Here is a 27,824-nt window from a genome sequence, read left to right as displayed (position 1 = left end):
ACAGTGGCATATAACGCCACAAGGGGACAGCTCAGACTCGGATCCAGGTTTTAAAGGACTCTTTTATTAAAAAGGTTGCTTTTTTTTCTTTAAATTAACCCTTTAATAGAAAAACAAATTGGAAGGTTAAATTCCAGACACAGCAGGGACCCCAATTCTGTACTGGGGCCAGTACAGGGTGTACTCCCATACATAACTGTACCCCCATTCTCTGCAACCCCCCTCCCCCTTCCCCCCAGCGCAGCCCCAAAGAGGGTCTGGAGGGTGGGAACTGAACCCCCCAATTGTTCCACTATTAAACAATCAAAAAAAAACTGATCTAAATGGGGGAACACACCAAAAAAAAAAAAAAAAAGCCAAAATCCTGCTGACCCCCTCCCAGGTCAAAGTTCAAAGGTCACAATGGACAAGTCACAGGTCAGTGATGATCCCCCATGTGAGAGGGATGAAAGGTCAAAGCACAAAAGTCAACAGGTCAAGGGCCCCAAAGTCACAGTGCAAGGGTCCCATCCAAAAGGCAAAGGTCAGAGTGGGAAGGCATTTTCAGGGGTTAGAGGTCAAAGTTCCCAGCCAAAAGTCAAGGGGCACAGTGGAAAGGTCAAAGGCCACAAGGGAAAGCTCACCACCAGCAGGTCAAAGGTCGCCACCAAATCTAACCAGCCACAGTGGAAAGGTGCCAACCAGAATTCAAAGGTCACCGATGCAAAGATCCTGAGTAGGGTTCAAAGGTCACAATGGGCAGGTCAGTGTTCATAGGTCCCTGAGGAGAGGTCAAAAATCACAAGGGCGAGGTCCAACCATCCACAGCCCCGGGGCAAAGACAAGGGGCAAGGTCACTGTTGAGAGGTCATTGCCCCAGGATCCTTGGCCAGAGGTTAAAGTTGAAAGGTCACAGCGCAAAGTCCCAGGTTGACAAGGTCAAAGGTCACAGCGGAAAGGTCAAAGTCCAAAGGTCCCCAGTGAAACGTGATGAGTTAAGGTCATAGTGGAAAGATCAACCGCCGAGCATTCACAGCAAAGGTCAGAGGTCACCACAGAGGCCAATGGCTAAGGATTCCAGACAAAAGGTCACAAAGGTCATAGATCTGGAAAGGTCACAGATCAAAGGTCAGAGATTCCAATGCAGAAGCCAATCGCTGAGAGTCCCAGGTGAAAGGTCAGGGGTGACACCAGAAAAGGTCGACGTTCAAAGGTCCTCCATGGAAGGTGACCACTAAAGGTCAGAACTCACAGCGGAGAGGTCAAAGTCTAAAGGTCACAAGCAAAGGTCAGAGGCCACACTGGAGAGGTCAAAGCTCAAAAGGGTGACCAAAGGCTGAAAGCCGAGGTCAAAGGTTGCTGACGGGGGTCAGAGTTAAAAGGTCACGAGTGCAGGTCAGAGGCCGCCGTGGACAGGTCACACTGGAGAGGTCGTTGCCAGCAGGAGGGTCAAAGTTCAAAGGTCGACTCAGGCCACCACGCAGCTCCTGTCCCGAGCCCCCCGCAGCCCCTGGCGCCTTTTGCCCCCTCCCTGCCGGGGGGGTCCCGCCTCAGCGGCCGGAGGGGGGCTGGCCCCGCCCCGCAGGTGGGGAGGCAGGGGGATGGGCTCCCCGAGGAAGTAGCCTTCCTCCTCCGAGTCCGAGGAGGAAGAGGAGGAGGAGGAGTCGTGCCAGGGGCCGCCGCGGCCCCGGAGGTAGCGGCGCCGGTGGCTGGGGGGGAAGCCCCCCTCCGAGGCTGAATAGACCAAGCGCCGCCCCCCCCGGCCCTGCTCCTCCGGGGGGAGCCCCCCCTCAGGCTCCTCCTCCCCCGCCAGGTGCAGGGCATTGTCGGAGGAGGAGCAGGGCCGGGCGCGGGGCCGGCGCCGATGCAGCTGGGCGCTGCGGGACCCCCCCGGCTCGCCCGCCACCAGGGGCTCGCGGAAGCTCACTCGGGGGGCGGCACCCCGGGGGAAGCCTCCCTCCCCCACCGCTGCCCCCCCGCCCTCCAGGGCGGGCCCCAGGCTGAGCCGGGGGGAGACCGAGAGCTTGGAGATGGAGCTGCTGGTCCAGTCGGCCCCCTTGGCCGGGGCCAGGCCTAGCTCGGGCATGGAGTGTCGGTGGGGGACGCCGCGGTGGAAATGGGACTCGGAACCTGGGGGGAGAGAGAGGGGGTGGGGGGGTTAGAGACAGGAGCTGCCATGCCGCCCACCGCCCCCCCACCGCTGGGATCCCCCCCCCCATCTGTGCACCCCCCGCTGCCCACCTCCCCCCCCCACCGGGATTGCTCCCCAGTCTCACCTCCTTCCTCCTCCTCCGGGGGTCGCGGGCAGGTGGAGGTGCCCCGCGAGGTGCATCCGGCCGGCTCGCCCCCCTCCTCCGCCCCGGGGGTCCCGCTCCAGCTGCGCCGCCCGCCAGGGTCCGAGCCCCGGGCTGGGGCAGGGCGGCCAGCGAAGAAGACGGAGCGGGCGACAGGCGGGCGGCGGAGGGGGGCCCGGCGCCCGTCCTGGGGGCGGGGGCCGTGGAGGGCCGAATCGCAGGAGTCCGAGGCGCTGGCCTCGTCCCCCCCCAGGCTGCAGCCCCGGGAGCAGAAGATCTGCCCCCCCTTGGGGAGGAAGGGTTTGCCCAGCAGTGGCAGCCGGCAGCGGGTGCAGCAGAAGCAGGCGTCGGTGGCGTGCCAGTGCTGGCCCTCGTAGGTCATCTGGCCCTGGTTGATGCCTGCGGGGGGCAGAGATGGGGGCACAACGTCACCCAGGACTCCGGGGTTCTATTCCAGCTCTGGGAATGGAGAGGGGGCTGGAACGGGGGGGGGCTGGGATCCAGGACTCCTCGGTTCTATTCTGATGCCTGGGTGCTCCCTACACCCCCTGCCCCCACTTCCCGGGCACCTGCTCTCCTGCTTCATGAGTCCCCAGACACCTGGGTCCCTCTGCTGCCTAGGTGCTCCCTTCTTTTCCATTGCCTGGAGGCCAGGGACCCCCTGCTGCCCGGACGCCTGGGTCCTCCACTCTTTATTGTCCCCAGATACCAAGTCTCCCCACTCTCCACAGTCCCTGGATGCCATGTCCCCCTGCTTCCTAGACACTGGGGTGCCCTGCTCTCCAGGTCCCCAGACAGCAGGACCCCCTGCTGCCCAGATGCCGGGGTCCCCCCGCTCTTCATGGTCCCCAGATGCCGAGTCCCTCTGCTGCCTAGACACCAGGTCCCCCCCGCTCTCCACGGTTCCCGTACACCAGGTCCCCCCACTGCCCCAGTGTAGCCCATGGAGTTACTTTCCTAGCTTTCTATATTATATAATCGGTTTGATCAATTATATGATTTTGGTGTTTCCATTTCAGCAGCCATTATCTCGTTCTACTCGGCTGTAACGCAAGGAACCTGCAGGCCTGTATCCTGTCTGATTAGCTAGAGCGAGTTAGCACACGTGTCTGTAATCTTTGGCCTAGATAGCTGGGGCCCACCGGTTACCCCTTGTGACTCTGAATGGGGAACCAAATGTGTTTACCCAAACTCTGGGACGGACCGGTAACCGCAAGGGCATAGAAGTAACGGCTCAGGCCAAAGGAAACGCTTTCGAGAACGAGCTAATCGAGATGAATGCGCAGGACTATGTGAGAACGTGCCAGCCCATGGAGTAAGCGTGCCCTATCCGGCTCAGATTTGAGCATGGACGGCCGGGCACAGGTTCGAATATTCTGGATACTGCCAGGATGCCATAAGGGAGCGAAGCGCCAGACGCTCTAGAGCAGGACGACGTCTTTGGGGCGCTGTGATTCGGAGCTTTGGTTACTCGCTCGTTTGGTTGAATGGACTGAACTCGCTTCACTAATTCTGTAGCCTGATTTTGGGACAGTATCTGCTGGTCAGATCACTGGCGAGCCTATGATAAATCAGCCCCATATAATCAGGGGTTAACATCGGACGCCGGGGTCCGCCTGTTCTCCACGGTCCCCAGGTCCCCCCACTGCCCAGACGCTGGGGTCTCCCCGCTCTCCATGGATCCCAGACACCAGCTCCCCCTGCTACCCGGACGCCGGCGTCTGCCTCTTCTCCACGGTCCCCAGACCCTGGGTCCCACCACTTCCCGGATGCCAGGGTCCCCCCACTCTCCATGGCTCCCAGACACCAGCTCCCCCTGCTGCCTGGACGCCGGCGTCTACCTGTTCTCCACGGTCCCCACATGCTGGGTCCCCCCACTGGCCGGATGCTGAGGTAACCCCGCTCTCCACGGTCCCCAGAACCCAGGTCCCCCCGCTGCCCGTACGCCGGGGTCCCCCCACTCTCCACGGTCCCCAGACCCCGGGTCCCCCCGCTGCCCGGACACTGGGGTCCCCCCGCTCTCCACGGTCCCCAGACCCCAGGTCCCCCCGCTCTCCACGGTCCCCAGACCCCAGGTCCCCCCGCTGCTCGGACACTGGGGTCCCCCCACTCTCCACGGTCCCCAGACCCCGGGTCCCCCCGCTGCCCGGACACCGGGGTCCCCCCGCTCTCCATGGTCCCCAGACCCTGGGTCCCCCCGCTCTCCACGGTCCCCAGACCCCGTGTCCCCCCGCTGCTCGGACACTGGGGTCCCCCCACTCTCCACGGTCCCCAGACCCCGGGTCCCCCCGCTGCCCGGACCCCGGGTCCCCCTACCGATGGGCTCCCCGCAGGCGTCGCAGTACTCGGCGTAGAGGGCCTGGTAGCAGCAGCTGCAGTAGGGGCGGCTCTGACGCATGACGTAACGCTGCCCGCCCAGCGCCTCCTCGCACTCGAAGCAGCAGAAATGGCGCATGTGCCAGTGGCGGCCCTCGGCCTCCGTGCACTCGTCGGCGAAGATGATCTGGAGGGAGATGGAGGCACGTCCCTCTGACCCCCTGTGGGGACCCCCTCAGATTCCCCCCCAGGCCACTCTCCCGGACCCCACAATCCCAACCACAGAGAACCCGTCTGGACCATCAGATCCCCCCCACCGACCCCCTGATCCCCCCACCACGCTCCTGCCCCCTCCAGAGCCTCACCGCCGGCCCCCCGCCCTCACCTCGTCACAGGCCTGGCAGCGGGGTTTGAGGTGCTCGGCGTGGTGCCGCCCGCAGTAGATCTTCCCCTCCTGGTAGAAGTAGATGAGATCCACCAGCAGCTCCTGGCAGGTCGTGCACTGGAAGCACTGGGGGTGCCAGCAGGCCCCATGCCCCGCCCGGCTGGCAAACACCGCGATGTCCCCGCCACGGATCTGCTTCCCGCACTGCCCCGCAGAGAGAGAGAGAGAGAGAGAGACCGGTCACAGGGAGCCAGGCACCTGGTCTGTCCCCTCTGGGGGGCGCCGGCTCCCATCTGCCCCAGGGCAGGGACTGGCTGGCTCAGGGGGTGGGGAGTGGGGCAGGGGCCTGTCCCCTCTAGGGGGCGCCGTCTCCCATCTGGCCCCAGAGCGGGGACTGGCTGGCTCAGGGGGGCGGGGAATGGGGTCGCGCCTGTCCCCTCTAGGGGGCGCCGTCTCCCATCTGGCCCCGGGGCAGGGGGCTGGCTGGCTCAGGGGGGCGGGGAATGGGGTCTGGGGCCTGTCCCCTCTAGGGTGCGCCGGCTCCCATCAGCCCCAGGGCAGGGACTGGCTGGCTCAGGGGGGCGGGGAGTGGGGCAGGGGCCTGTCCCCTCTGGGGGGTGCTGTCTCCCATCTGGCCCCGGGGCAGGGGGCTGGCTAGCGTGGGGGGCAGGGAATAGGGTAGGAGACTGTCAGATGCTGCAATGCCCCCTCTGGCCTGTAGGTGTCACTGCTCAGCTACTCGCTGACTGGGGCCTCCAAGCGCAGGGGGAGGGGAGCCGGAGCTCTGGGCGGGGCTTTGGGCGCAGGCCCCGCCCCTCCTCACCCAACAGATGAGTCTGGGCAGCATGGCGCGGACTGAGTGCTCAGCATGGGATTAGAGCTGCCGGGGCGTGAGCCAGAGAGAGAACCCAGGCGTCCGGGCTCCCAGCCCCCCCTGCTGTAACCACTAGTGCCCACTCCCCTCCCAGAGCCAGAGAGAGAACCCAGGCGTCCGGGCTCCCAGCCCCCCCCTGCTGTAACCACCAGCCCCCACTCCCCTCCTAGAGCCGGGAGAGAACCCAGGAGTCCTGGCTCCCAGCCCCCCCCTGCTGTAACCACTAGTGCCCACTCCCCTCCCAGAGCCAGAGAGAGAACCCAAGCGTCCGGGCTCCCAGCCCCCCCTGCTCTAACCACCAGCCCCCACTCCCCTCCCAGAGCCGGGGAGAGAACCCAGGAGTCCTGGCTCCCAGCCCCCCCTGCTCTAACCACTAGACCCCCCTCCCCTCCCAGAACTCCCAATCAGCACCCACAACTCCCTGCCTGGCCGAGGGTGGCGTCCCAGCTCCCACAATGCTTTGCACAACCCATGGGGATGGGTTTTTGCTCCCAAAATCCCACTGGGCTAGTGGAGTGGGAGGGGTGAGAGGGGGCACAGGCGTGGGGGCGTGCCGGGTACCTGCTCACAGATGGCACCAGTAATGGTGACCGGGAACAGCCGGACCGTCCCCCGTCCGAGATTCTCCCGCTTCCGCTGCTGGGAGAAAAGCTTCAGCTCCTTCTTCTCTTCCTCCTCCAGAGGGCTGCAGTACTGAGCCTGGGACACGGAAAGACCAACTGAGCCAGCTCCAAAATGCAGCCAGCTCTGGGGCGGGGCAGCTGGGGAACTGCCGCACAGAACGGTGCATGGGGACGGCTCGCCCGGCGCTGAGATGCAGCCACCTCTGGGGCGGGGCAGCTGGGGAACCGCCGCACAGAACGGCGCATGGGGACGGCTCACCCGACGCTGAGATGCAGCCAGCTCTGGGGCGGGGCAGCTGGGGAACCGCCGCACAGAACGGCGCATGGGGACGGCTCACCTGACGCTGAGATGCAGCCAGCTCTGGGGCAGGGCAGCTGGGGAACCGCCGCACATAACGCCGCATGGGGACGGCTCGCCCGGCGCTGAGATGCAGCCAGCTCTGGGGTGGGGCAGATGGGGAACAGCCGCACATAACGCTGCATGGGGACGGCTCACCCGGCGCTGAGATGCAGCCAGCTCTGGGGTGGGGCAGCTGGGGAACAGCCGCACATAACGGCGCATGGGGACGGCTCACCCGGCGCTGAGATGCAGCCAGCTCTGGGGTGGGGCAGCTGGGGAACCGCCGCACATAACGCCGCATGGGGACGGCTCGCCCGGCGCTGAGATGCAGCCAGCTCTGGGGTGGGGCAGCTGGGGAACAGCCGCACATAACGGCGCATGGGGACGGCTCACCCGGCGCTGAGATGCAGCCAGCTCTGGGGTGGGGCAGCTGGGGAACAGCCACACAGAGACACCACAGACCAGTCTGGGGCGGGAAGAGAGACCAAGGGAGGCCGACTGGAATCCCTTGAACTGGGATTTGGCCCGGATGCCGGGGTTCGCTCCTGGTCTCTTGGGGGAAAATATGCCAGGGGAACTTTTAGATCAGGATCTCGTTTAGGGCTGCCTCCTGCCGCACGGAGCCGGCCTGCCAGCGGAGGGTGCCCCCCGGCCCAGCCCTCCAACCCGCTCTCCGCCCCCCAGAGCCTGGCTCCTCACCTCGCTGTCGTGGGGGGGCAGCTGGTGCAGGAGCTGGCGGATCCGGTACCGCTCTCCAGGACTGTTCACATAGGGCACCTTGTCCTCAGGGAGGCAGCTGAAGAACTGATACACCTGGCGTGGGGAGAAGGGCCGGGGGGGGGGGGGGGGGAGGAGAGGTGTCAGGCCCAGGGGGCGTGGCCTGGCCACCCCAAGGGGTGGAGTCACAGAGCAGGGTTGGGGCTGGGATGGCCACAGGGGGAGGAGCTGGAAGGGCGGCGCCATGCCTTCGATTTCCCCCCTCCCCCCCCCGTAGGTTATCTCTGGCCCCTATGCGGGCGTGGCTTCGGCCCCCTTGGGGGCGGGTCTAGGATCCCAATGGGGGGCGGTGTCCATGTACCTATGTGGGCGTGGCTTCCACCTCCAGGAATAAAGGGGTGGGGCTATGGGACACCTCACTACAGGAGGTGGGGCTACGACCACAGGGGTGGGGGTCACCAGGGGGCGGGGCTTTGGGACCCCCAGGGGGCGGGGCTCACCTGCTCCGGCTTGAGGCCGGGCGGCACCCAGGCATACTCCTCGGAGGCGCAGCCCGAGTCGTCGTCGGAGATCGAGTGGCGCTGGAAGTCCGAGATGAGCCGGCACATCATGCGCTCCAGGTCGACGGGCACCGCCCGCACCGCGTGCTCCTCCCGAGGGCACTTGCAGTGCTGGCAGATCTTCCTGGGGGTGGGGAGACCCTACAATAACACACCGCCCCCCCCAGAGACCCTACAATAATGCACCGCCCCCCCCAGAGACCCTACAATAACACACAGCCCCCACAGAGAGACCCTACAATAACACACCGCCCCCCCAGAGACCCTACAATAATGCACCGCCCCCCCCGAGAGACCCTACAATAACACACCGCCCCCCCGAGAGAGACCCTACAATAATGCACCGCCCCCCCAAGAGACCCTACAATAATACACCAGCCCCACCCCCAGAGAGACCCTACAATAACACACCGCCCCCCCCGAGAGAGACCCTACAATAATGCATCGCCCCCCCGAGACCCTACAATAACGCACCGCCCCCCCCCGAGAGACCCCACAACAATGCACTGCCCATCCACAGAGAGACCCTACAATAACACATGCCCCCCCCAGAGAGACCCGACAATAACACACGCCCCCCTTCGCCCTGGGAGAGACCCTACAATAAACACACTGAAGCAGAGGGTGACTCCTGGAGGACCAGGAGTGGGGCTGTAGGCTGGGCATGGGTGGGGGAGGGGGTCAGGGAGGAGTGTTTTGGGGAAGGGGTCACTGGGAGGGGGAGGGGCCCTGGGGTCTCTTCCCCCTTCCCCCCATGCAGCAGGTGCAGAGTCTCCTTCAGCCCATTAACCCCAACGGCCTGGGCCTCACAGCGCTACTGGGCTGGAAACGGGGCCCAGCTTGTCTGAGTCCCCCCCAGGGCACCAGGCCAGGCCCTTTGCTGCCTCATGGGGGGGAGAAGTGGGGAGTGCGGGGGGGTGCTGGGGGTGAGCGGGGTGGGATGGGCAGGATGCTGAGGGCGGCTGCGATGGGCAGCGGGGTGGGTGCCGGGGGGGCAGCAGGCCAGCGCAGGGTCCCTACCTCCATCCGTGCACCAGGAAGCCGGGGCACTGGTCCCCACACGTGTGGCATGGCTGCCCCCGGTCGGGGTCGGCATCTTCGGCCGGCTGCGGGGCGCAGACACAGAGCGTCACCACCCTCCACAGCCCCCCCACCCTGAAACTGTGGGGTCTGGTGGTTAGAGCAGGGGAGCGGGTCTGGGAGCCAGGACTCCTGGGTCCCATCACTGGCTCTGGGCGGGGGGGGGGGGTGTCTCTCCAGCCCCATGGCCACGCGCCCCGTCTCTGAGCTGCCAAGGCAGAGGTCGGAGCCCCCCCAAAGCCTGCCGGGGGGCAGGTCTGGGACAGAGACAGGAGCCACCACCCCTGCACCCAGGGCATTGTGGGAGTCCAGACCCCAACCAGGGCGCCCCAGGGCATTGTGGGTGAAAATCTCGCCAACCAGGGCGCCCCGGGGATTGTGGGATCCCAGACCCCAACCAGGGCGCCCCAGGGCATTGTGGGTGAAAATCTCGCCAACCAGGGCGCCCCGGGGATCCCAGACGCCAACCAGGGCCCCCCAGGGCATTGTGGGAGTAAAACCCACCACCAAACCCAGCACCCCAGGGGATTGTGGGAGCCGAGCCACCAACCTCAGCCATGCAGGGGGCTCGTGGGAGCCACGGTGCCGGGCCACCTGGGTCCCGCTGGGGCTTGTGGGAGCTCAGACGCCAACCGCGCCGGCCCAGGGCATTGTGGGAGGCGAGAGCCGCCCCGCACGCCAGGACCTGCCCCGGCTTGGCTCAGCGGAGCGTGACGCACGCCGAGAGCTGGGCCGTGGCCAAGGGAGGGGGCAGAGAGCAGGAGGGGCCGGGGGTGTAACGGGGCGTGTGTAATTGGGGGGGACCCACCCACCCCTTCCCCTTGGGGAAGGTCACGTCAAGGGGAGACCAAATATGGGGGAGTCGTGCCGAGGAACCCACCCCCTATGCCAGAGGTGTGGTGGGTCGGGGCAGTGCCCAGCCTGGCAGAGGAGACAAGCCGGGGAAGGGGGTGAATGAGAGAAAGACCGCGGCCCCCTTGACCCTAATCACACCTCAGCAACCCGCCCCCCCACTCTCCACAGCACCCCCTGCTGGGAGAGGCCGGCACTGGAGTAGCCGGGAGCTCCCCCCACAACCTGCGCTCCTGCCCCGCTCCCCACAGCAATCCTGTGCCCCTTCTCCAGCCCCCCACCGTCCCTCCCCACTTCGGGTCCCCATACACAGCCCCCCAACCTCCCCTCCTGTCCCACGGCCTCTAAGTCAGGACCCCTTTCCCCGGCACAGTGCCCCCAAGCACTGCCCCTCCCAACTCAAGGGCCCCCAAGACATCGTCGTCCCCTCTGCCCCCCATTCAGGAAATCCTCTCCCCCCACAGCCCCCATCCCCCTCCCCCCACAGCCCCATCTCCCCTCCACATCCTGTCCCCCTGCCCTCAGACACAGCCCCCTGGCACTCCTTGCACAGCTCCCCGTTCTCCCCTCCCCCTCCTCGGCCTCCCCCAAACATGCACAGACCCCCCTTTCCTCCCCCACAGCCCCCGCGTAACTACACGGCCCCCTCCCCCTCCCCACACAGCCCCCTCCCCACACCCCTCGCCAGGGGATTGACCCTAAAGCCGCATTAAATCCGACCCCTTAATACCACCAGCGAGTTAATCCTGACCCAGATGAGAGACAATCCCCACCCCCAACATCGGGGAGGTGGCGCTGGTGGGTGAAGCAGCCCCACCCCCCCCCGGCTGTAATTCCATCCATGGGGGATACATTTAATAACCCCCCCCATTACCTCCACTCAACTGTCCCCCTGGAGAGCTAGAAGCGCCTGGGGGGTCTGATTGGGGTGATGGAGGCGGGATACCGGGGTAGACGGGCCCCTGGGTCCGGCCGGGGGTGATGGAGGCGGGATACCGGGGTAGACGGGCCCCTGGGTCCGGCCGGGGGTGATGGAGGCGGGATACCGGGGTAGACGGGCCCCTGGGTCCGGCCGGGGGTGATGGAGGCGGGATGCCGGGGTAGACGGGCCCCTGGGTCCGGCCGGGGGTGATGGAGGCGGGATGCCGGGGTAGACGGGGCCCTGGGTCCGGCCGGGGGTGATGGAGGCGGGATGCCGGGGTAGACGGGGCCCTGGGTCCGGCCGGGGGTGATGGAGGCGGGATGCCGGGGTAGACGGGGCCCTGGGTCCGCCCGGGGGTGATGGAGGCGGGATGCCGGGGTAGACGGGCCCCTGGGTCCGCCCGGGGGTGATGGAGGCGGGATGCCGGGGTAGACGGGCCCCTGGGTCCGCCCGGGGGTGATGGAGGCGGGATGCCGGGGTAGACGGGCCCCTGGGTCCGCCCGGGGGTGATGGAGGCGGGATGCCGGGGTAGACGGGCCCCTGGGTCCGCCCGGGGGTGATGGAGGCGGGATGCCGGGGTAGACGGGCCCCTGGGTCCGCCCGGGGGTGATGGAGGCGGGATGCCGGGGTAGACGGGCCCCTGGGTCCGCCCGGGGGTGATGGAGGCGGGATGCCGGGGTAGACGGGCCCCTGGGTCCGCCCGGGGGTGATGGAGGCGGGATGCCGGGGTAGACGGGCCCCTGGGTCCGCCCGGGGGTGATGGAGGCGGGATGCCGGGGTAGACGGGCCCCTGGGTCCGCCCGGGGGTGATGGAGGCGGGATGCCGGGGTAGACGGGCCCCTGGGTCCGGCCGGGGGTGATGGACGCGGGATGCCGGGGTAGACGGGCCCCTGGGTCCGGCCGGGGGTGATGGACGCGGGATGCCGGGGTAGATGGGGGTCTGACGGGGGGCAGCAGAGTGGGAAGTGGGGCAATCGTAACCAGGAGTCGCCCTGCCCCATGTAGGGCAGGTGCCACAGCTGGTTTGCCCTAGAGGAGGGAAACTGAGTCAGCCAGTTGGGTCAGCTGGTAACATCCCCTGGGGGGAGGAGAGAAAACTCCCCACCTGTCAACAGCAAAACAATCAGCTCCCCAGTGCCGGCCTGTGCCCCCAGGCCCCCTGAACTCCTGCCCCACGGCGCCCACCCAGTGCCCAGCCCTGCCAGCCAGGGGACAGCGACCCCCCCTGCCCCCTGCCCTCCCCCACCCTCCTGCCCCACGGAGCCCCCCAGCGCCCGGCCCTGACAGCCAGAGGACAGCGACACCCCCCCGAGCCACCCGCAGCACGGCGCCCCCCCCCCGTCCTCCCCTCCCCACGCTGTGCGGGGGGGGCAGCCCACCCCCCCGACGGTCCCCCGAGACCCCCCCCAGCACTCACGGGGCGGGAGGAGCGTCGGCGCCGAGACCCCCGGGTGAACATCGTCTGGTGACGGCACCGGCACCGCGCCCCCCCCCCCCCACAGCTCCTCCCCCGGTCCCCCCCACACAGCTCCTCCCCCGCCCCCCCCGCCACGCTCCTCCTTCGCCCCCCCCCGCAGCTCCTCCCCCGCCCCCCCCGCCACGCTCCTCCCTCGCCCCCCCCTCGCAGCTCCTCCTCCGGCCCCCCCCGCCACGCTCCTCCCTCGCCCCCCCCCCCCGCAGCTCCTCCTCCGGCCCAGCCCCCTCCCGCTGCTCCTCCCCTTGGAGCTCCCCACAAGCTCCTCCCCCGTCCTCACGCTCCACCTCCGGCCCCTCCCACACCGCTCCTCCCCCTAACCCGCCCCCCCAGCTTCCTCCCCCGGGCCCCCTCCCTCCCCCCATCGCTTCTCCCGCCCCCAGCGGCCCCCCCCGTCCCTGGTAACATTGGTCCTATAACAGGTGCCCTTGGCCACCTGCAGCCCCCCAGACCCTCCATAGTTCTCCCCTCGCCCCCATTCCGACCCACAGCCCCCCGCGAGCCCAGTGCCCCCCTACAAACACCAGGACTCCTGGGTTCTCTGCCTGGCTCTGGGAGGGGAGTGGGGGCTGGTGGTTAGAGCAGGGGGGCTGGGAGCCAGGACTCCTGGGTTCTCTCCCCGGCTCTGGGAGGGGAGTGGGGGCTGGTGGTGAGAGCAGGGGGGGCTGGGAGCCAGGACTCCTGGGTTCTCTCCCCGGCTCTGGGAGGGCAGTGGGGGCTGATGGTTAGAGCAGGGGGGGGCTGGGAGCCAGGACTCCTGGGTTCTCTCCCCGGCTCTGGGAGGGCAGTGGGGGCTGGTAGGTTAGAGCAGGGGGGGCTGGGAGCCAGGACTCCTGGGTTCGCTCCCCGGCTCTGGGAGGGGAGTGGGGGCTGGTGGTTAGAGCTGGGGGGGCTGGGAGCCAGGACTCCTGGGTTCGCTCCCCGGCTCTGGGAGGGCAGTGGGGGCTGGTGGTTAGAGCTGGGGGGGCTGGGAGCCAGGACTCCTGGGTTCTCTCCCCGGCTCTGGGAGGGGAGTGGGGGCTGGTGGGTTAGAGCAGGGGGGGCTGGGAGCCAGGACTCCTGGGTTCTCCCCGGCTCTAGGAGGGCAGTGGGGGCCAGTGGTTAGAGCGGGGGGCCGGAGCTAAGCGCCGGGTCTCCCTGTATTTCTGGCTGGAGGGGGATTAGTGCTGACCTGGCCTGTGTGCCTGAAATGAGTGTTCTGCATCTCAGCCCCATTCCTCCCAAGGGGGGCGACTTCGGGAGCCGGGGGCAGGGCTGGGGGGCTGGGATATAGAACCCAGGCATCCGGGGCTCAACCTCTGGGCCCGTCCCTCCCCCCGGCTGCACCACGGACCCTTCCCTCCCCCCTCCAGCCCTGTAGCGCCTGGTCTTATCTGTGGGCCTGGGCGGCTCCGTTATGGGGTGGGGCTGGCGAGAGGGGGCCCAGGCCGCCTCTCGGGGGTGTCAGTCAGTGCTGGTTGTTCGTCCTCAGTGCAGGACAACAGGTAACGGGTTCATCGGGGGGGGGCATGAGGGGGTCAGTGGGGGGGAGCATGGGGGTGGAGGACTCAGCTGGGGGGGCGGTTAGGGGGAAGGGGAGGCTGAGGAGGGCACGCTTTGGGGGGAGGCAATGAACCCTGGACGGGTTGGGGGGTTTCTGCTGGGGGGGGCCCAGCCAGCCTGGGGCCGTCAGCAGCCCGGAGACACCATACCTCAGCCCCATGGCTTCACCCCTCGAGCATGTTAGGGGGTCCTGCCTCTCGAGGGGGCACCGGCTCTGATCTGGCCCCATGGCAAGGAGGGGGCTGGCTCGGGGGGGGCAGAGAATGGGGCCTGGACGGTGCTGCCCCCATAAAATCCCCTGGGCATTTGTGGCGTCATTCTTCTAGGGCCTCCCCTCTGCCCCCCGTCCATCCGTCACCCCCCCCACCGCAAACCCACCCATCCCCCGCAGCTGCGTTGGGTGGGCCCCCCCCACGGCTCTTATCAGCCTGCAACAGACACAGCCCCACCCTGCCACCCTTCTCCGGGGTGTCCGACTGTCACACCACCTCACACTCAGTCCATAGAGACTGACGGGACGTGGGACGGAGACGGGTCCCGTCCACCCACGCTCCAATCCCGCTCGTCGGATGGTCCCCTCCCCACCTGTCCCCCTATTGTTACTCCTCTGGGATGGGGGTGGGGATCAGTCATTCGGGAGGAGTCTCCGGGGGGGCACTCGGGAGGCTGGTCTGCTGGAAGGCGTCGATTTCTGCCCACCTGGATCTGTTGGCAGACAGGTGCTTACTGGTGTGGCTGTACTGAGCCAAGGTGTCTCCCCCGCTTCCCATTTTCAGATTTGCCTCCCGGTCAAAAAAAAACCCACAGGGGCCAATTCGGCCAATAGGCCAATCACATGCTTCAGGGCTCCCCAGGGTCAGGAAGGAAGTTCTCCACCACCGCCGTACCCCTCCAGGCACAACTGGCCAGCTGTATCTGCATGTTCCCCTCTCCCCCGAAGAGCTGGGAGGGGGTGGTGTGCTGCGGGGCGGGGGGTCCCGGATGCCTGGGTTCTTCATGCCCTTTCTCTCTCCCGGGCAGCACCGCAATCCGGCACGATGGCTTCCTTCCTCCAGCGTTGCCCCTTCCTGACCCGGGACCCCAGCGTCTTCTTGCTCAAAGCTCGCCCGCTCCTGGTGAGCAGCGCCCAGCGATGTCCTGTCATGGTAGCCCGGACCCTCATGGGCTCCTCCCCAGACCTGCAGAGGGGGACGGACAACCCCATCCCACTTGGTAAGCAGTGGGCAGGGCTGGGAGCCAGGACTCCTGGGTTCTCTCCCTGGCTCTGGGAGGGGAGCGGGGTCTAGTGGTTAGAGCAGAGGGAGGAGGGGCTGGGAGCCAGGACTCCTGGGTTCCATCCCTTTCACTTGGCCATCTCTCCCCAGCAGTAGGATCTGTCCCCCAGGAGTCGGGGCTCCCAGAAGCGGCCTCCACCCCTTCCCAGACCCACTGCCCCTTCATGGAGTCGGAGGTGTGGGGCGGACGGAGCCGGATCGTTCAGCGCGCCGGGCCAGAGGTGCAGGAGGATGTGAAGGTCTACAGGGCAGGTGAGGACTGCTCTGACCTGGTCGGAGAACCCAGGAGTCCTGGCTCCCAGCCCCTCCCCCGCTCTAACCACTAGACCCCACTCCCCTCTCAGAGCCCGGGAGAGAACCCAGGTGTCCTGGCTCCCAGCCCCCCCTGCTCTAACCCACTCACCCCCCATCTCTGTGCCCCTCCAGACCCCCTCAGCTCTCTGCTCCTCGAGGTCCAGTCCAGCCTCCGGAAGAAATTCCTGGGCCGTGACGGGCTGGGGCCCGATGCCCGGCTCCTCCCCACCCACCTGCTCCAGGACAACATGCCAGGTGAGGCCTGATATCGGGTGACATAGAATCATAGAATCTCAGGGTTGGAAGAGACCTCAGGAGGTATCTAGTCCAACCCCCTGCTCAAAGCAGGACCAACCCCAACTAAATCATCCCAGCCAGGGCTTTGTCAAGCCGGGCCTTAAAAACCTCCAAGGAAGGAGATTCCACCACCTCCCCAGGGAACCCATTCCAGTGTTTCACCACCCTCCTAATGAACCAACCTAGACCTCCCCCACTGCAACGTGAGACCATCGCTCCTTGTTCTGTCATCTGCCACCACTGAGAACAGCCGAGCTCCATCCTCTTTGGAACCCCCCTCAGGTAGTTGAAGGCTGCTATCAAATCCCCCCTCATTCTTCTCTTCTGCAGACTGAATAACCCCAGTTCCCTGGGCCTCTCCTCATAAGTCATGTGCCCCAGACCCCTAATAATTTTCATTGCCCTCTGCTGGACTTTCTCCAGTTTGTCCACATCCTTCTTGTAGTGTGGGGCCCAAAACTAGACACAATACTCCAGGTGTGGCCTCACCAGTGTCGAATAGAGGGGAACGATCACGTCCCTTGATCTGCTGGCAATGCCCTTACTAATGCAGCCCAATGTGCCGTTAGCCTTCTTGGCAACAAGGGCACACTGCTGACTCATATCCAGCTTCTCGTCCACTGTGACCCCCAGGTCCTTTTCTGCAGAACTGCTACCTAGCCACTCGGTCCCTAGTCTGTAGCAGTGCATGGGATTCTTCCGTCCTAAGTGCAGGACTCTGCACTTGTCCTTGTTGAACCTCATCAAGATTCTTTTGGCCCAATCCTCCAATTTGTCTAGGTCACGCTGGACCCTGTCTCTACCCTCCAGCGGATCTACCTCTCCCCCCAGCTTTGTGTCCGCTGCCAACTGGGCCCTTGGGTCTGAGGGGAGCCACCAGGCTGGATGGAGGAGAGGCCTGGGGGGGCCGCAGGTGGAAGGGACAACACTGGTTTGACTGTGGGGTGCTCTCCTGGGGGGGTCCTTCCCAGCTAGCCACAACTGGGGCTTGTTAGCCACCCCCGGCTTCCCCCTTGTCTGTGGGGCGGGGCTCCTTCCAGTCAATCAGCCCCCTCAGCAATTAGCCCGCTTGGTTAACTTTCCGCCAGTGGCCTTTCAACCCGGGCTCAGTCCAGATCCGCCGGCGGCGAGCCAAGGGCGTCCGGCTCACGGTATGACCAGCCCCCCCCTCCCCCCGCCACTGGCCCCCCCCCAGATTCAACTCAGCCTCCACCCTGGACCCCCGAGGCGAGATTCATAGACGCTCCCCAGGCCAGAACTGAGCTCCCCCCCATAGCACAGGCCAGAGAACATCCCCCCCGCCAAATAATAATTCCCGGAGCGGATCCCTTCGGAAAAACCGGCTCAACTTGACGTAACAAATCAAAACTGCAATCCCGGGAAAGGTTTTGGGATGCCCGGAGCATGGGGTTGCCTCCTGCCCATCCAGGCTACCAGCCGTTGCTGGATGTCGCCTCCAGGAACGGCTCTGAACCCAGTTATAGTGCTGACCTTCACAACATCCTGCGGCAGGAAGTTCCACAGGTCGGCCGCGTGAAGACCTACGGCCTTGTGTTTGCGTGAAACCGGCCGCCTCTTGATTTCCTGGGGGGACCCCTGGCCCTGGTGTTACCTCTCCGCACCAGTCCGGAGTTCAGAGCCCGCGCTCGCCTCCTGCCTCCAGCTCCTGGATCCGTTTCCCGGCCGGTCTCTGCACCGTTCCCAATTCGAATAGAGCTCGCTGCAGCCGGGGTTATTCCCTGGCTGATTACCCAGCCCGGTCCTAGACGCCAAGGTCTCTTGAAGGAGTGGGAGCCGCGGATTCAGGGCCCCCCCTGTCGCCCCACGGCTCTGCACCCCCCTTGCTCTGTGGCCCCCCCTTGCCCCACTGTGTCTGGGGGGGAGGCGAGGGGGGAACTGCTGTCTGGGGATCTGTCTCTGACCCTGCCTCCCCCCCCAGGATCCGGGGCCTTCTCCTACGATTCCTTCCTGGAGGGGCGGCTGGAGGCCAAGCGCCAGGATCACACCTACCGCATCTTCAAGACGGTGACGCGCCGGGCGGACGCCTTCCCCTTCGCCCGGGAGGCCGCGGGCCCCGAGGTCTCGGTCTGGTGCAGCAACGACTACCTGGGCATGAGCCGGCACCCACGGGTGCTGCAGGCTGCCATGTGAGAGGGTGCCCCTCACTCCCGACCCGCAGCCCCCTGCCCCCTGCCCCTAGCCCCGCCGGTGCCCCTCACTCCCGACCCGCAGCCCCCTGCCCCCCCCCAGCCCCGCCGGTGCCCCTCACTCCTGACCCGCAGCCCCCTGCCCCCCCCAGCCCCGCCGGTGCCCCTCACTCCCGACCCGCAGCCCCCTGCCCCCTGCCCCCAGCCCCGCCGGTGCCCCTCACTCCCGACCCGCAGCCCCCTGCCCCCCCCCAGCCCCGCCGGTGCCCCTCACTCCCGACTCGCAGCCCCCTGCCCCCAGCCCCGCCGGTGCCCCTCACTCCCGACCCGCAGCCCCCTGCCCCCCCCCCAGCCCCGCCGGTGCCCCTCACTCCCGACCCGCAGCCCCCTGCCCCCCCCCAGCCCCACCGGTGCCCCTCACTCCTGACCCGCAGCCCCCTGCCCCCCCCCCCAGCCCCGCCGGTGCCCCTCACTCCCGACCCGCAGCCCCCTGCCCCCCCCCAGCCCCGCCGGTGCCCCTCACTCCCGACCCGCAGCCCCCTGCCCCCTCCCCAGCCCCGCCGGTGCCCCTCACTCCCGACCCACAGCCCCCTGCCCCCCCCCAGCGCTGCCGGTGCCCCTCACTCCCGACCCGCAGCCCCCTGCCCCCCCCCAGCCCCGCCGGTGCCCCTCACTCCCGACCCGCAGCCCCCTGCCCCCCCCAGCGCTGCCGGTGCCCCTCACTCCCGACCCGCAGCCCCTGCCCCCACTCCTGAGCCCCGCCGGTGCCCCTCACTCCCGACCCGCAGCCTCCTGCCCCCCCCCAGCGCTGCCGGTGCCCCTCACTCCCGACCCGCAGCCCCCTGCCCCCCCCCCAGCCCCGCCGGTGCCCCTCACTCCCGACCCGCAGCCCCCTGCCCCCCCCCCAGCGCTGCCGGTGCCCCTCACTCCCGACCCGCAGCCCGGTGCCCCTCACTCCCGACCCGCAGCCCCCTGCCCCCTCCCCAGCCCTGCCGGTGCCCCTCACTCCCGACCCGCAGCCCCCTGCCCCCCCCCAGTGCTGCCGGTGCCCCTCACTCCCGACCCGCAGCCCCCTGCCCCCCCCCCAGCCCCGCCGGCACCCCTCACTCCCGACTCGCAGCCCCCTGCCCCCCTCCCTAGCCCCACCGGTGCCCCTCACTCCTGACCCGCAGCCCCCTGCCCCCTCCCCAGACCCGCCGGTGCCCCTCACTCCCGACCCGCAGCCCCCTGCCCCGCCCCAGCCCCGCCGGTGCCCCTCACTCCCGACCCGCAGCCCCCGCCCCCAGCCCCGCCGGTGCCCCTCACTCCTGACCCGCAGCCCCCATAGCCCAGCCCTGCCGGTGCCCCTCACTCCCGACCCGCAGCCCCCTGCCCCCCCCCAGTCCCGCCGGTGCCCCTCACTCCCGACCCGCAGCCCCCTGCCCCCCCCCAGTCCCGCCGGTGCCCCTCACTCCCGACCCGCAGCCCCCTGCCCCCCCCAGACCCGCCGGTGCCCCTCACTCCCGACCCGCAGCCCCCCGCCCCCCCCAGCCCCGCCGGTGCCCCTCACTCCCGACCCGCAGCCTCCCGCCCGCCCCCAGTCCCGCCGGTGCCCCTCACTCCCGACCCGCAGCCCCCTGCCCCCCCCAGACCCGCCGGTGCCCCTCACTCCCGACCCGCAGCCCCCTGCCCCCCCCCAGCCCCGCCGGTGCCCCTCACTCCCGACCCGCAGCCCCTGCTAGCCCAGCCCTGTGCGCTGACCCCTCTCTCCCCTTTAGGGATGCCCTGCAGCACCATGGCTTGGGAGCCGGGGGCACCAGGAACATCTCGGGCACCAGCCAGTACCACGTGGACCTGGAGCGGGAGCTGGCCCAGCTCCATCGCAAAGATGCCGCCTTGTTGTTCTCCTCCTGCTACGTCGCCAACGACTCCACTCTCTTCACCCTCGCCAGGATGATGCCAGGTACCCGGACGCCTGGGTTCTTGCCCCGGCTCTGGGAGGGGAGTGGTGTCTAGTGGTTAGAGCAGGGGGGGCTGGGAGCCAGGACTCCTGGATTCTCTCCCCGGCTCTGGGAGGGGAGTGGGGCCTAGTGGTTAGAGCAGGGGGGCTGGGAGCCAGGACTCCTTGTTGTACTTAAAGCACTGTCCAGGATCTTTTCAGGGGGGATGAGGCAAAGCGCCACATTTCTTGGTAATACATGTATCCATCCACACGGTGTCACATGTGTACGGTACATCTCACTCACTCACTCACTCACACACACTCTGGCTTGTTGTTGTTAGTTAGATGTGGGCCGGGAGGGCGGTAGTCGATCCGGATCGACGCTCCCATGTTGACAAGACGAGTCCCGGGGTCCTGTGCAAGACACCCCATCTTTATAGCGGCTTCAAAATCTGTGTCCGTCGGTCCTTTGTGCTGCTCCCTCTGGGGTGTCCCACTGCTGCCACATTTCTTTGCCAAGGGGGATTTCCGAAAGCAGGTCCTGGCGTCTAACCCCCGAGGCCGCCAATATGTCTGAGCTTCGCTAGTGAGCCCCCTGGACACGTGTTCGTGTCCTTGGTCTCCGCGGGGTGCAGCTGTCTGGGGGGGCTGCCTCCCGCAGCCGCCCCTCGTTCATTCAACGGGGCAGCTGACTAAAAGGGGGGGGGGATCTTATTCTACTCCGAGCGAAAAGACATTTTTCTTCTACCTTAACCATCCGTAGGGGCGATACCGAGCTCAGTACAAAGTTCCCATATCAAAGGGCTTGACACAAAGTGGCATGAAAACGGAGCTCACACGTAGATAGACCCAGTACAAAGTCATGGGAAAGTTGTGCGAAGATGCTTAATGCAGAGATTTATCTACAGCCTGGGTTCTCTCCCCGGCTCTGGGAGGGGAGTGGGGGCTAGTGGTTGGAGCAGGGGGGCTGGGAGCCAGGACTCCTGGGTTCTCTCCCCGGCTCTGGGAGGGGAGTGGGGGCTAGTGGTTGGAGCAGGGGGTGTCACGGAGTATTGGGGGACTCAGGGCCCTGCACCCCCGGCTTCCTGCGATTCACCATGACTCTCAGCCAGCCAGTAAAGCAGAAGGTTTATTTGGATGACAGGAATACAGTCCAAGACAGGTCTTGCAGGCACAGACAACAGGGACCCCCTCAGTTAGGTCCATCTTGGGGTCCCCGGGCATCCCAGCCCAGCCCCCCTTGGGAGGTCAGAGCCATCTCTCCCTCCCAGCCCTCTCTCCCTGCCTGCTTCCAGCACACTGCCTTCAGCGACCCCTCCCACAGCCTTTGTTCAGTTTCCCGGGCCAAGGTGTCACCTGGCCTCCAACCCCTTCCTGGGTTCTCATGTTACATACTCAGGTATGCGCCCTCGGGCAGATCCCATCCTGCAATGCAGACTATCCCAGCACACTCCCCTGTCAGCATTCACAGACCACCGTGAGAACAGGCCCAGTTCGTCACATCTCTCCCCCCTTCGAGACCGAACTGAGCAGGGTCACTTTAGCCAGTGACCCGGGGAAGTTCGAACCTACCCCCGTTCCCATGGATGCCCCCGCATCCCTCCCATTCCTGGGTGAGAATTACACCAGGCCCCTCCAGTTTCAGGCCCCCCCTTCGGTCGGGGGTGCTTGATGGCACTCGCCGTTCGCATGTGGGAAGGTTTATGCGGCCTGTGCCCTTTTCCCACCCCCATACCTCTGGGGCTCCAACTGGGCTGTGGTCTTCTCCCAGCGCTCCAGTCTGGAGGTCTGTGCTTTGGGCTCTCTTGGTTTAGAGACGCCCTTTTAACCTTGGCCACCCTCTGGAAAGGATCCTTTATGCTGGGCAAGGGTCCTAAAGCTGTTTTCCCCTTGTCCCAGGCCTTCCTCCCCCTCTGACAGGGGTCACAGGATCCGCAGTACTGTCAGACAGTAACAAAGACCCCAGGCCAGTAAAAGCTCCGTAGCAGCCTCTGCTGGGTACGCCAGGTTCCCTGGTGCCCTGAGAGGGGAATGTCATGGGCCCGGCACAGCAGCTGGCGGCGATACTTCTGGGGTACCACCAGCTGCCTCCTGATCCCCCCTGACTCCATTTTCCCCGGGGGAGCCCATTCTCGGTACAGGAACCCCTTCTCCCACAGGAACCTTTTCCGGCCACCTCGTCCCATGGTCTGTACCGCATTGAGGTCGGCTAGGTCCCTTATCTTCCGCAAGGAGGGATCTCTCTGTAACTCAGCCTGGAACTCAGCAGCTGGGACAGGGATGGCCACCTGCTCTTTCTCGCCCGCTGGGCCTGAAGCTGCAGCCTCCCTGAGCCGTGTCCCTGGGCGTTCCCTCCCCACCAGGTTAGGGTCCTGCGCCTCAGGCAAGGCACCCCCCCCAAGGCCAGGGCGCAGTGCCCCTCGCCGGCTCTGACCGCGGGTCACATCTAAGGCGGTCTGGGGGCTGCTGGGCCAGTCCTCTAGGTCCCCCCCCATCAACACCTCAGTGGGCAAATGGTGGTGCACTCCCACGTCCTTGGGGCCCTCCTTGGCCCCCCATTTCAGGTGTACCCTCGCTACGGGAACCTTGAATGGGGTCCCGCCCACCCCGGTCAGGGTCAGGAAGGTGTTGGGCACCACCCGATCTGGGGCCACCACCTCGGGCCGGGCCAGTGTCACCTCTGCGCCCATGTCCCAGTAACCATAAACTTTCTTCCCATCCACCTCCAGGGGAACAAGGCACTCGCTCCGCAGGGACAGCCCCGCGCCAACCCTGTAAACGGAGAACTTTGAATCCGGAGCATCTGGCCCCGCAGAGAAGCTAGCCTGGGGCTTTCCTCCCTCCTTAGCAGGTGGTACCCTGCCAGCCCCCCTTCCCTGGGAATGCTGCCTCTCGCCGGGCTGGGTCTCTACCCAGTCAACCCTCTGTGGGTTCGGCCTGCTCAGTCTGTCCCTGAGCCTGGGGCACTGGGCCCGTATGTGGCCCTTTTGGCCACAGTGGTAGCAGCCCATGTCCCATGGGTCCCCTTGAGTGGGTAGGATGGTCCTGATGCCGGATGTTCCCCTCTGATGGGGTTTTTCTGTATTTTCCCACGGGGAGGTCCCATGGTGACTCTCTCTCTGCGTTGTGGTGGGATTGCTCCTTTGGGACTCCTCCCTTTTATCTCCTGACCGGCTCTTTACAAACTCATCGGCCAGCCGGCCTGCCTGTCGCGGGTTCTCTGGCTTTCTGTCCACCAACCACAGCCTCAGGTCAGATGGGCACCGCTCATACAGTTGCTCCAGTACCAGCAGTTTGACCAGGTCCTCCTTCGTCTGGGCCCCATCAGCCCACTTGCTGGCGTATCTTTCCATGCTGACGGCTAGTTGCAGATATGAGATCTCAGGGGTTTTATCCTGACTCCGGAACCTTTCCCGGTACATCTCAGGAGTCAGCCCAAACTCACGTAGCAGGGCCTTTTTGAATAGTTCGTAGTCCCCTTTCTCTGCCTCTCCCAGTTGGCGGTACAATGCCACGGCTTTGGGGTCCAGTAAGGGGGTAAGGACCCGGAGTCTGTCCGCGGGATCAACCCGGTGCAGCTCGCAGGCCGTCTCAAAGGCCTCCAGGAAGTCATCCATGTCCTCCCCCTCCTTGTATGGGGCCAGGATGCACTTATCAAAGCTCCGTGCAGTCCTGGGTCCCCCCTCACTCACCGCAGCCGGGGGTTCGCTGCCCTTCAATCTCGCCAGTTCCAGGTCATGCTGACGCTGTCTCTCATTCTCCTGTCTCTGTCTCTCTTCATGCTGACGCTGTCTCTCATTCTCCTCCCGTTCACGCTGACGCTGTCTCTCTTCACGCTGATGCTGTCTCTCTTCATGCTGTCTCTGTTGTTCACGATCCTCCAGCTCTCTCAGTTTTAGCTCTTTCTCCCATTCCAGCCAATTCTGCTCCCCGGATGCCGAACGTCGCCGGGAGGATCCTCTGCTGGCCGGCGAGCTTCGCCGGGGGGACCCCCTGCTGGCCGGGGGGGTCACGGCGCCTTCGGTATTTGCTGGGCTCCTCCCCACCCTTCCCCTAGGCATAGGAAGGAGGGGTCTCGGGAAGCCCTCAGCAGCCGGCTGACCACTCCCAGCTGGGACAGACACTGGTGCCTGCGCTGCATTTGCCAGGCTGCTTCCCTGAGACACAGGGATCAGTTCATTCGCGCGATCTTCCGCCTCCAGCTGGGCAATGAGCTGTTCTTTGGTGAGCCTCCCAATGCGCAGCCGCCTCTGCTTGCACAGCTCCACCAGGTCGCTCTTAAGCCGCTTGGCATACATCTTCCTGCTGGCCACTCACCGGCCTGTGTGCTCACAGCTCCCCACAGTTCCCAGGGGGTCCCCTAGTGTGCCAGCCCTTCTCGAGGTCACCGCCTCTCTGCCAGGGTCGAGCTGCAGACTCCTCCGCCCCTGGGACCACTCGCTGCGATCCCCCCGGGGGACCCTGTTACTGCAAAAGTCCTTCTCGCTGGTCACACACTCCCAGGGGTAATAACCGTCTCTCTCTCACTCTTCAGCGCGCCTGGTCCCCGTCAATCCCCCTTCGTTTTACTGCTCCCCAGTCACTTACTGCAGGAAGCGCCGTCCACGGGGTGCAGTAGATCCCACCGCTACCACCAGTTGTCACGGAGTATTGGGGGACTCAGGGCCCTGCACCCCCGGCTTCCTGCGATTCACCATGACTCTCAGCCAGCCAGTAAAGCAGAAGGTTTATTTGGATGACAGGAATACAGTCCAAGACAGGTCTTGCAGGCACAGGCAACAGGGCCCCCCTCAGTTAGGTCCAGCTTGGGGTCCCAGGGCATCCCAGCCCAGCCCCCCTTGGGAGGTCAGAGCCATCTCTGCCCCCCAGCCCTCTCTCCCTGCCTGCTTCCAGCACTCTCCTTTCAGCGACCCCTCCCACAGCCTTTGTTCAGTTTCCCGGGCTAAGGAGTCGCCTCCCCTTCAACCCCTTCCTGGGTTCTCATGTTACACACTCAGGTATGCGCCCTCGGGCGCCCTCGGGCAGATCCCATCCTCCACCACAGTGAGAACAGGCCCAGTTCGTCACAGGGGGGCTGGGAGCCAGGACTCCTGGGTTCTCTCCCCGGCTCTGGGAGGGGAGTGGGGTCTGGTGATTAGAGCAGCGGGTGCTGGGGCCCGGATTCCTGGGTTCTCTCCCCGGCTCTGGGAGGGGAGTGGGGTCTGGTGATTAGAGCAGCGGGTGCTGGGGCCCGGATTCCTGGGTTCTCTCCCCGGCTCTGGGAGGGGAGTGGGGTCTGGTGATTAGAGCAGCGGGTGCTGGGGCCCGGATTCCTGGGTTCTCTCCCCGGCTCTGGGAGGGGAGGGGGGGCAGGACGCCTGGGTTCTGGTCACAGCACTAACACCCCCCCCCGCCCCCCTCCCAGGCTGTGAGATCTTCTCGGACGCGGGGAATCATGCCTCCATGATCCAGGGCATCCGTAACAGCGGGGTCCCCAAACACGTCTTCCGGCACAACGACCCCCAGCACCTGGCCCAGCTGCTGGGGCGCAGCCCCCCCGGCGTCCCCAAGATCGTGGCCTTTGAGACCGTGCACTCCATGGACGGTAGGGACCCCCCGCCCTTCCGCCCCCCCACGGTCCCACATCCCAGAGACCCCCCCCCCCACAGTGCTCCCTCTCCCCCCGCAGGTGGGATCTGCCCCCTGGAGGAGCTGTGTGACGTGGCCCACGCGCACGGCGCCCTCACCTTTGTGGACGAGGTTCACGCCGTGGGGCTGTACGGCGCCCGTGGGGCCGGCATCGGGGAGCGCGACGGGGTGCTGGGCAAGGTCGACATCGTCTCCGGCACCCTGGGTGAGTCGGGGGGGAGAGGTACCGTGGGGCGGGGGCCTGGGCAGGGGGCGCTCTCCCTTGGCAGTCAGTGCCGGGCACTGGGGGGTGCTGTGGGGCAGGGAGCGGGCCAGAGGCACCAGGGGGTGCTGTGCTGTGGGGTGGGGGAGGGTCTCCCCAGCAGGCTGGGTCTGTGCATTAGGGAGCGCTGTGCTGTGGGGCGGACGGCTCTCCCGGCCGGCCCAGCCCCAGCGCTAGGGGGTGCTGTGCTGTGGGGCAGGGGGCTCTCCTGGCAGGCGGGGCCGGGCGCTAGGGGGCGCTGTGCTGTGGGGCAGGGGGGTCTCCCCGGCAGGCGGGGCCGGGCGCTAGGGGGCGCTGTGCTGTGGGGCTGGGGGGTTTCCCCGGCAGGCGGGGCCGGGCGCTAGGGGGCGATGTGCTATGGGGCTGGGGGGTCTCCCCGGCAGGCGGGGCCGGGCGCTAGGGGGCGATGTGCTATGGGGCTGGGGGGTCTCCCCGGCAGGCGGGGCCGGGCGCTAGGGGGCGATGTGCTATGGGGCTGGGGGGTCTCCCCGGCAGGCCCTGTCTCACCCCGCTCTCCCCCCCAGGGAAGGCCTTTGGCTGCGTGGGGGGGTACATCGCCAGCACAGCGGCGCTGGTGGACACGGTTCGCTCCTACGCGGCCGGCTTCATCTTCACCACCTCGCTGCCCCCGCCGGTGCTGGCCGGCGCCCTGGCCTCCCTGCGGGTGCTGGCCGGGCCCGAGGGCCGGGGGCTGCGCCGGGCCCACCAGCGCAACGTCAAGCACATGCGGCAGCTGCTGATGGACGCCGGGCTGCCCGTCGTCAGCTGCCCCAGCCATATCATCCCCATCCGGGTACGGCCGGACGCCAGGGTCCTCGGGCCAGGGGCTTGAGCAGGGGGGGCTGGGAGCCAGGACTCCTGGGTTCTCTCCCCGGCTCTGGGAGGGGAGCAGGGGCTGGTGGGTTAGAGCAGGGAGGGCTGGGAGCCAGGACTCCTGGGTTCCCTCCCCGGCTCTGGGAGGGGAGTGGGGGCTGGTGGTTAGAGCAGGGGGGGCTGGGAGCCAGGACTCCTGGGTTCTCTCCCCGGCTCTGGGAGGGGAGTGGGGGCTGGTGGTTAGAGCAGGGGGGGCTGGGAGCCAGGACTCCTGGGTTCTCTCCCTGGCTCTGGGAGGGGAGTGGGGTCTGGTGGGTTGGAGGTGTATGTGTGTGGGGCGTGGAGGGGGGAGGGGGTATTTCCCGGACTCCTGTGTCCCAGCCTTGTCTCTCCGGTTCCCCCCCCCTGCAGGTGGGCGACGCGGCCCTGAACTCCCGGCTCTGTGACCTTCTCCTGTCCCAGCACAACATCTATGTCCAGGCCATCAACTACCCCACGGTGCCCCGGGGCGAGGAGCTGCTGCGCCTGGCGCCCTCCCCCCACCACACGCCCCCCATGATGGACTACTTTGTGGGTGAGGGCAGCGGGCTGGGGGGGTAAACGGGAGGGTGGGAGGGGGCACTTGGGGGGTCAGTCGGTGAAGGATGAAGATCCCGGGGGGAGGGGAGATTAGGGGCAGCGGGGGGGGGGGGGGCTGGGGACAGAGGTCAGGGGTCACACGCCAGTCCCCCCCTACAGCTGGTGCAGTGAGGGGCTGGGAGGGTACCTGGGGGGGCACAGAGGTCTCACCCCATCTCCCCACCCCCCAGAGCGCCTGGTGCAGGGCTGGCAGGATGTGGGGCTCCCCCTGCAGCCCCCCGCGTCCTCCTCCTGCCACTTCTGCCAGCGGCCCCTGCACTTCGCCCTCATGAGCGAGTGGGAGAGAGATTCCTTCGGCAGCCTGGGGGCCCAGTGCCTCACCAGCAGCGCCTGAGCTCGGGACGGACCCCCCCCGGCGTGGGACGGACGGACGGACCCCCCCCCGGCGTGGGACGGACGGACGGCCCACCCCGGCGTGGGACGGACGGACAGACCCCCCCCAGCGCCACCTGACAAGGGCTCTAAATAAAACCCGTTCAGCTTGTGTCTGTGTCCCTGACTGCGTGGAACCCAGGCGTCCGGGCACCCGTCCCCCCACTGCTCCCCTCCCAGAGCCGGGGAGAGAACCCAGGAGTCCTGGCTCCCAGCCCT

At 66.7% G+C, this 27,824-nt stretch overlaps 2 protein-coding genes across 6 annotated transcripts; one reads left to right on the top strand and one right to left on the bottom strand.

Annotated features, from left to right (window-relative positions):
- Nucleotides 1–42: 42 nt before the first annotated feature.
- Nucleotides 43–14,671, bottom strand: PRICKLE3 (prickle planar cell polarity protein 3). 3 transcript variants are annotated; one of them, XM_054015077.1, is made up of 9 exons: nucleotides 14,544–14,671; nucleotides 9,109–9,194; nucleotides 8,029–8,212; nucleotides 7,511–7,624; nucleotides 6,410–6,547; nucleotides 4,975–5,178; nucleotides 4,590–4,776; nucleotides 2,256–2,672; nucleotides 43–2,109 (listed from the first exon to the last, which is right to left on the bottom strand). In XM_054015077.1, exons 1-9 carry the CDS (start codon nucleotides 14,589–14,591, stop codon nucleotides 1,448–1,450), a joined length of 2,040 nt encoding a protein of 679 aa, XP_053871052.1. In that variant the 5' UTR covers nucleotides 14,592–14,671; the 3' UTR covers nucleotides 43–1,447. The 3 variants fall into 3 exon arrangements, with proteins under 3 accessions (XP_053871052.1, XP_053871053.1, XP_053871054.1); XM_054015078.1 differs by lacking the exon at nucleotides 14,544–14,671 and adding an exon at nucleotides 12,360–12,431; XM_054015079.1 differs by lacking the exon at nucleotides 14,544–14,671 and adding an exon at nucleotides 9,719–9,923.
- On the top strand, nucleotides 13,798–27,717 carry ALAS2 (5'-aminolevulinate synthase 2). Of its 3 annotated transcripts, none has more exons than XM_054015081.1 (11): nucleotides 13,798–13,900; nucleotides 14,979–15,170; nucleotides 15,326–15,484; nucleotides 15,659–15,781; nucleotides 17,763–17,970; nucleotides 19,728–19,912; nucleotides 25,296–25,475; nucleotides 25,560–25,724; nucleotides 26,306–26,574; nucleotides 27,006–27,168; nucleotides 27,404–27,717. In XM_054015081.1, the coding sequence occupies exons 1-11, from the start codon at nucleotides 13,813–13,815 to the stop codon at nucleotides 27,565–27,567; spliced, it is 1,896 nt and encodes a 631-aa protein (XP_053871056.1). In that variant the 5' UTR covers nucleotides 13,798–13,812; the 3' UTR covers nucleotides 27,568–27,717. The 3 variants fall into 3 exon arrangements, with proteins under 3 accessions (XP_053871056.1, XP_053871055.1, XP_053871057.1); XM_054015080.1 differs by having other exon boundaries at nucleotides 15,323–15,484; XM_054015082.1 differs by lacking the exon at nucleotides 13,798–13,900 and adding an exon at nucleotides 14,606–14,677 and having other exon boundaries at nucleotides 15,323–15,484.
- Nucleotides 27,718–27,824: the final 107 nt, after the last annotated feature.

The sequence above is a fragment of the Malaclemys terrapin genome (genome assembly GCF_027887155.1).
Source record: "Malaclemys terrapin pileata isolate rMalTer1 chromosome 20 unlocalized genomic scaffold, rMalTer1.hap1 SUPER_20_unloc_5, whole genome shotgun sequence".
Taxonomy (NCBI): Eukaryota; Metazoa; Chordata; order Testudines; family Emydidae; genus Malaclemys; species Malaclemys terrapin.
This window is presented reverse-complemented; position numbering and strand designations above follow the sequence as displayed.

Bases quoted from the DNA above. Each gene is read 5' to 3' on its own strand.
- ALAS2 (XM_054015080.1), top strand. From the start codon at position 13,813: ATGGGGTGGGGCTGGCGAGAGGGGGCCCAGGCCGCCTCTCGGGGGTGT. The intron at 17,971-19,727 runs GTGAGAGGGTGC...TCTCCCCTTTAG, and splicing joins CGGGTGCTGCAGGCTGCCAT to GGATGCCCTGCAGCACCATG. The intron at 19,913-25,295 runs GTACCCGGACGC...CCCCCCTCCCAG, and splicing joins CCTCGCCAGGATGATGCCAG to GCTGTGAGATCTTCTCGGAC.
- PRICKLE3 (XM_054015077.1), bottom strand. From the start codon at position 14,591: ATGACTGATCCCCACCCCCATCCCAGAGGAGTAACAATAGGGGGACAG. The intron at 4,777-4,974 runs GTGAGGGCGGGG...ATCTCCCTCCAG, and splicing joins GCTGCCAGGCCTGTGACGAG to ATCATCTTCGCCGACGAGTG. The intron at 2,110-2,255 runs GTGAGACTGGGG...CTCTCCCCCCAG, and splicing joins CCCGGAGGAGGAGGAAGGAG to GTTCCGAGTCCCATTTCCAC.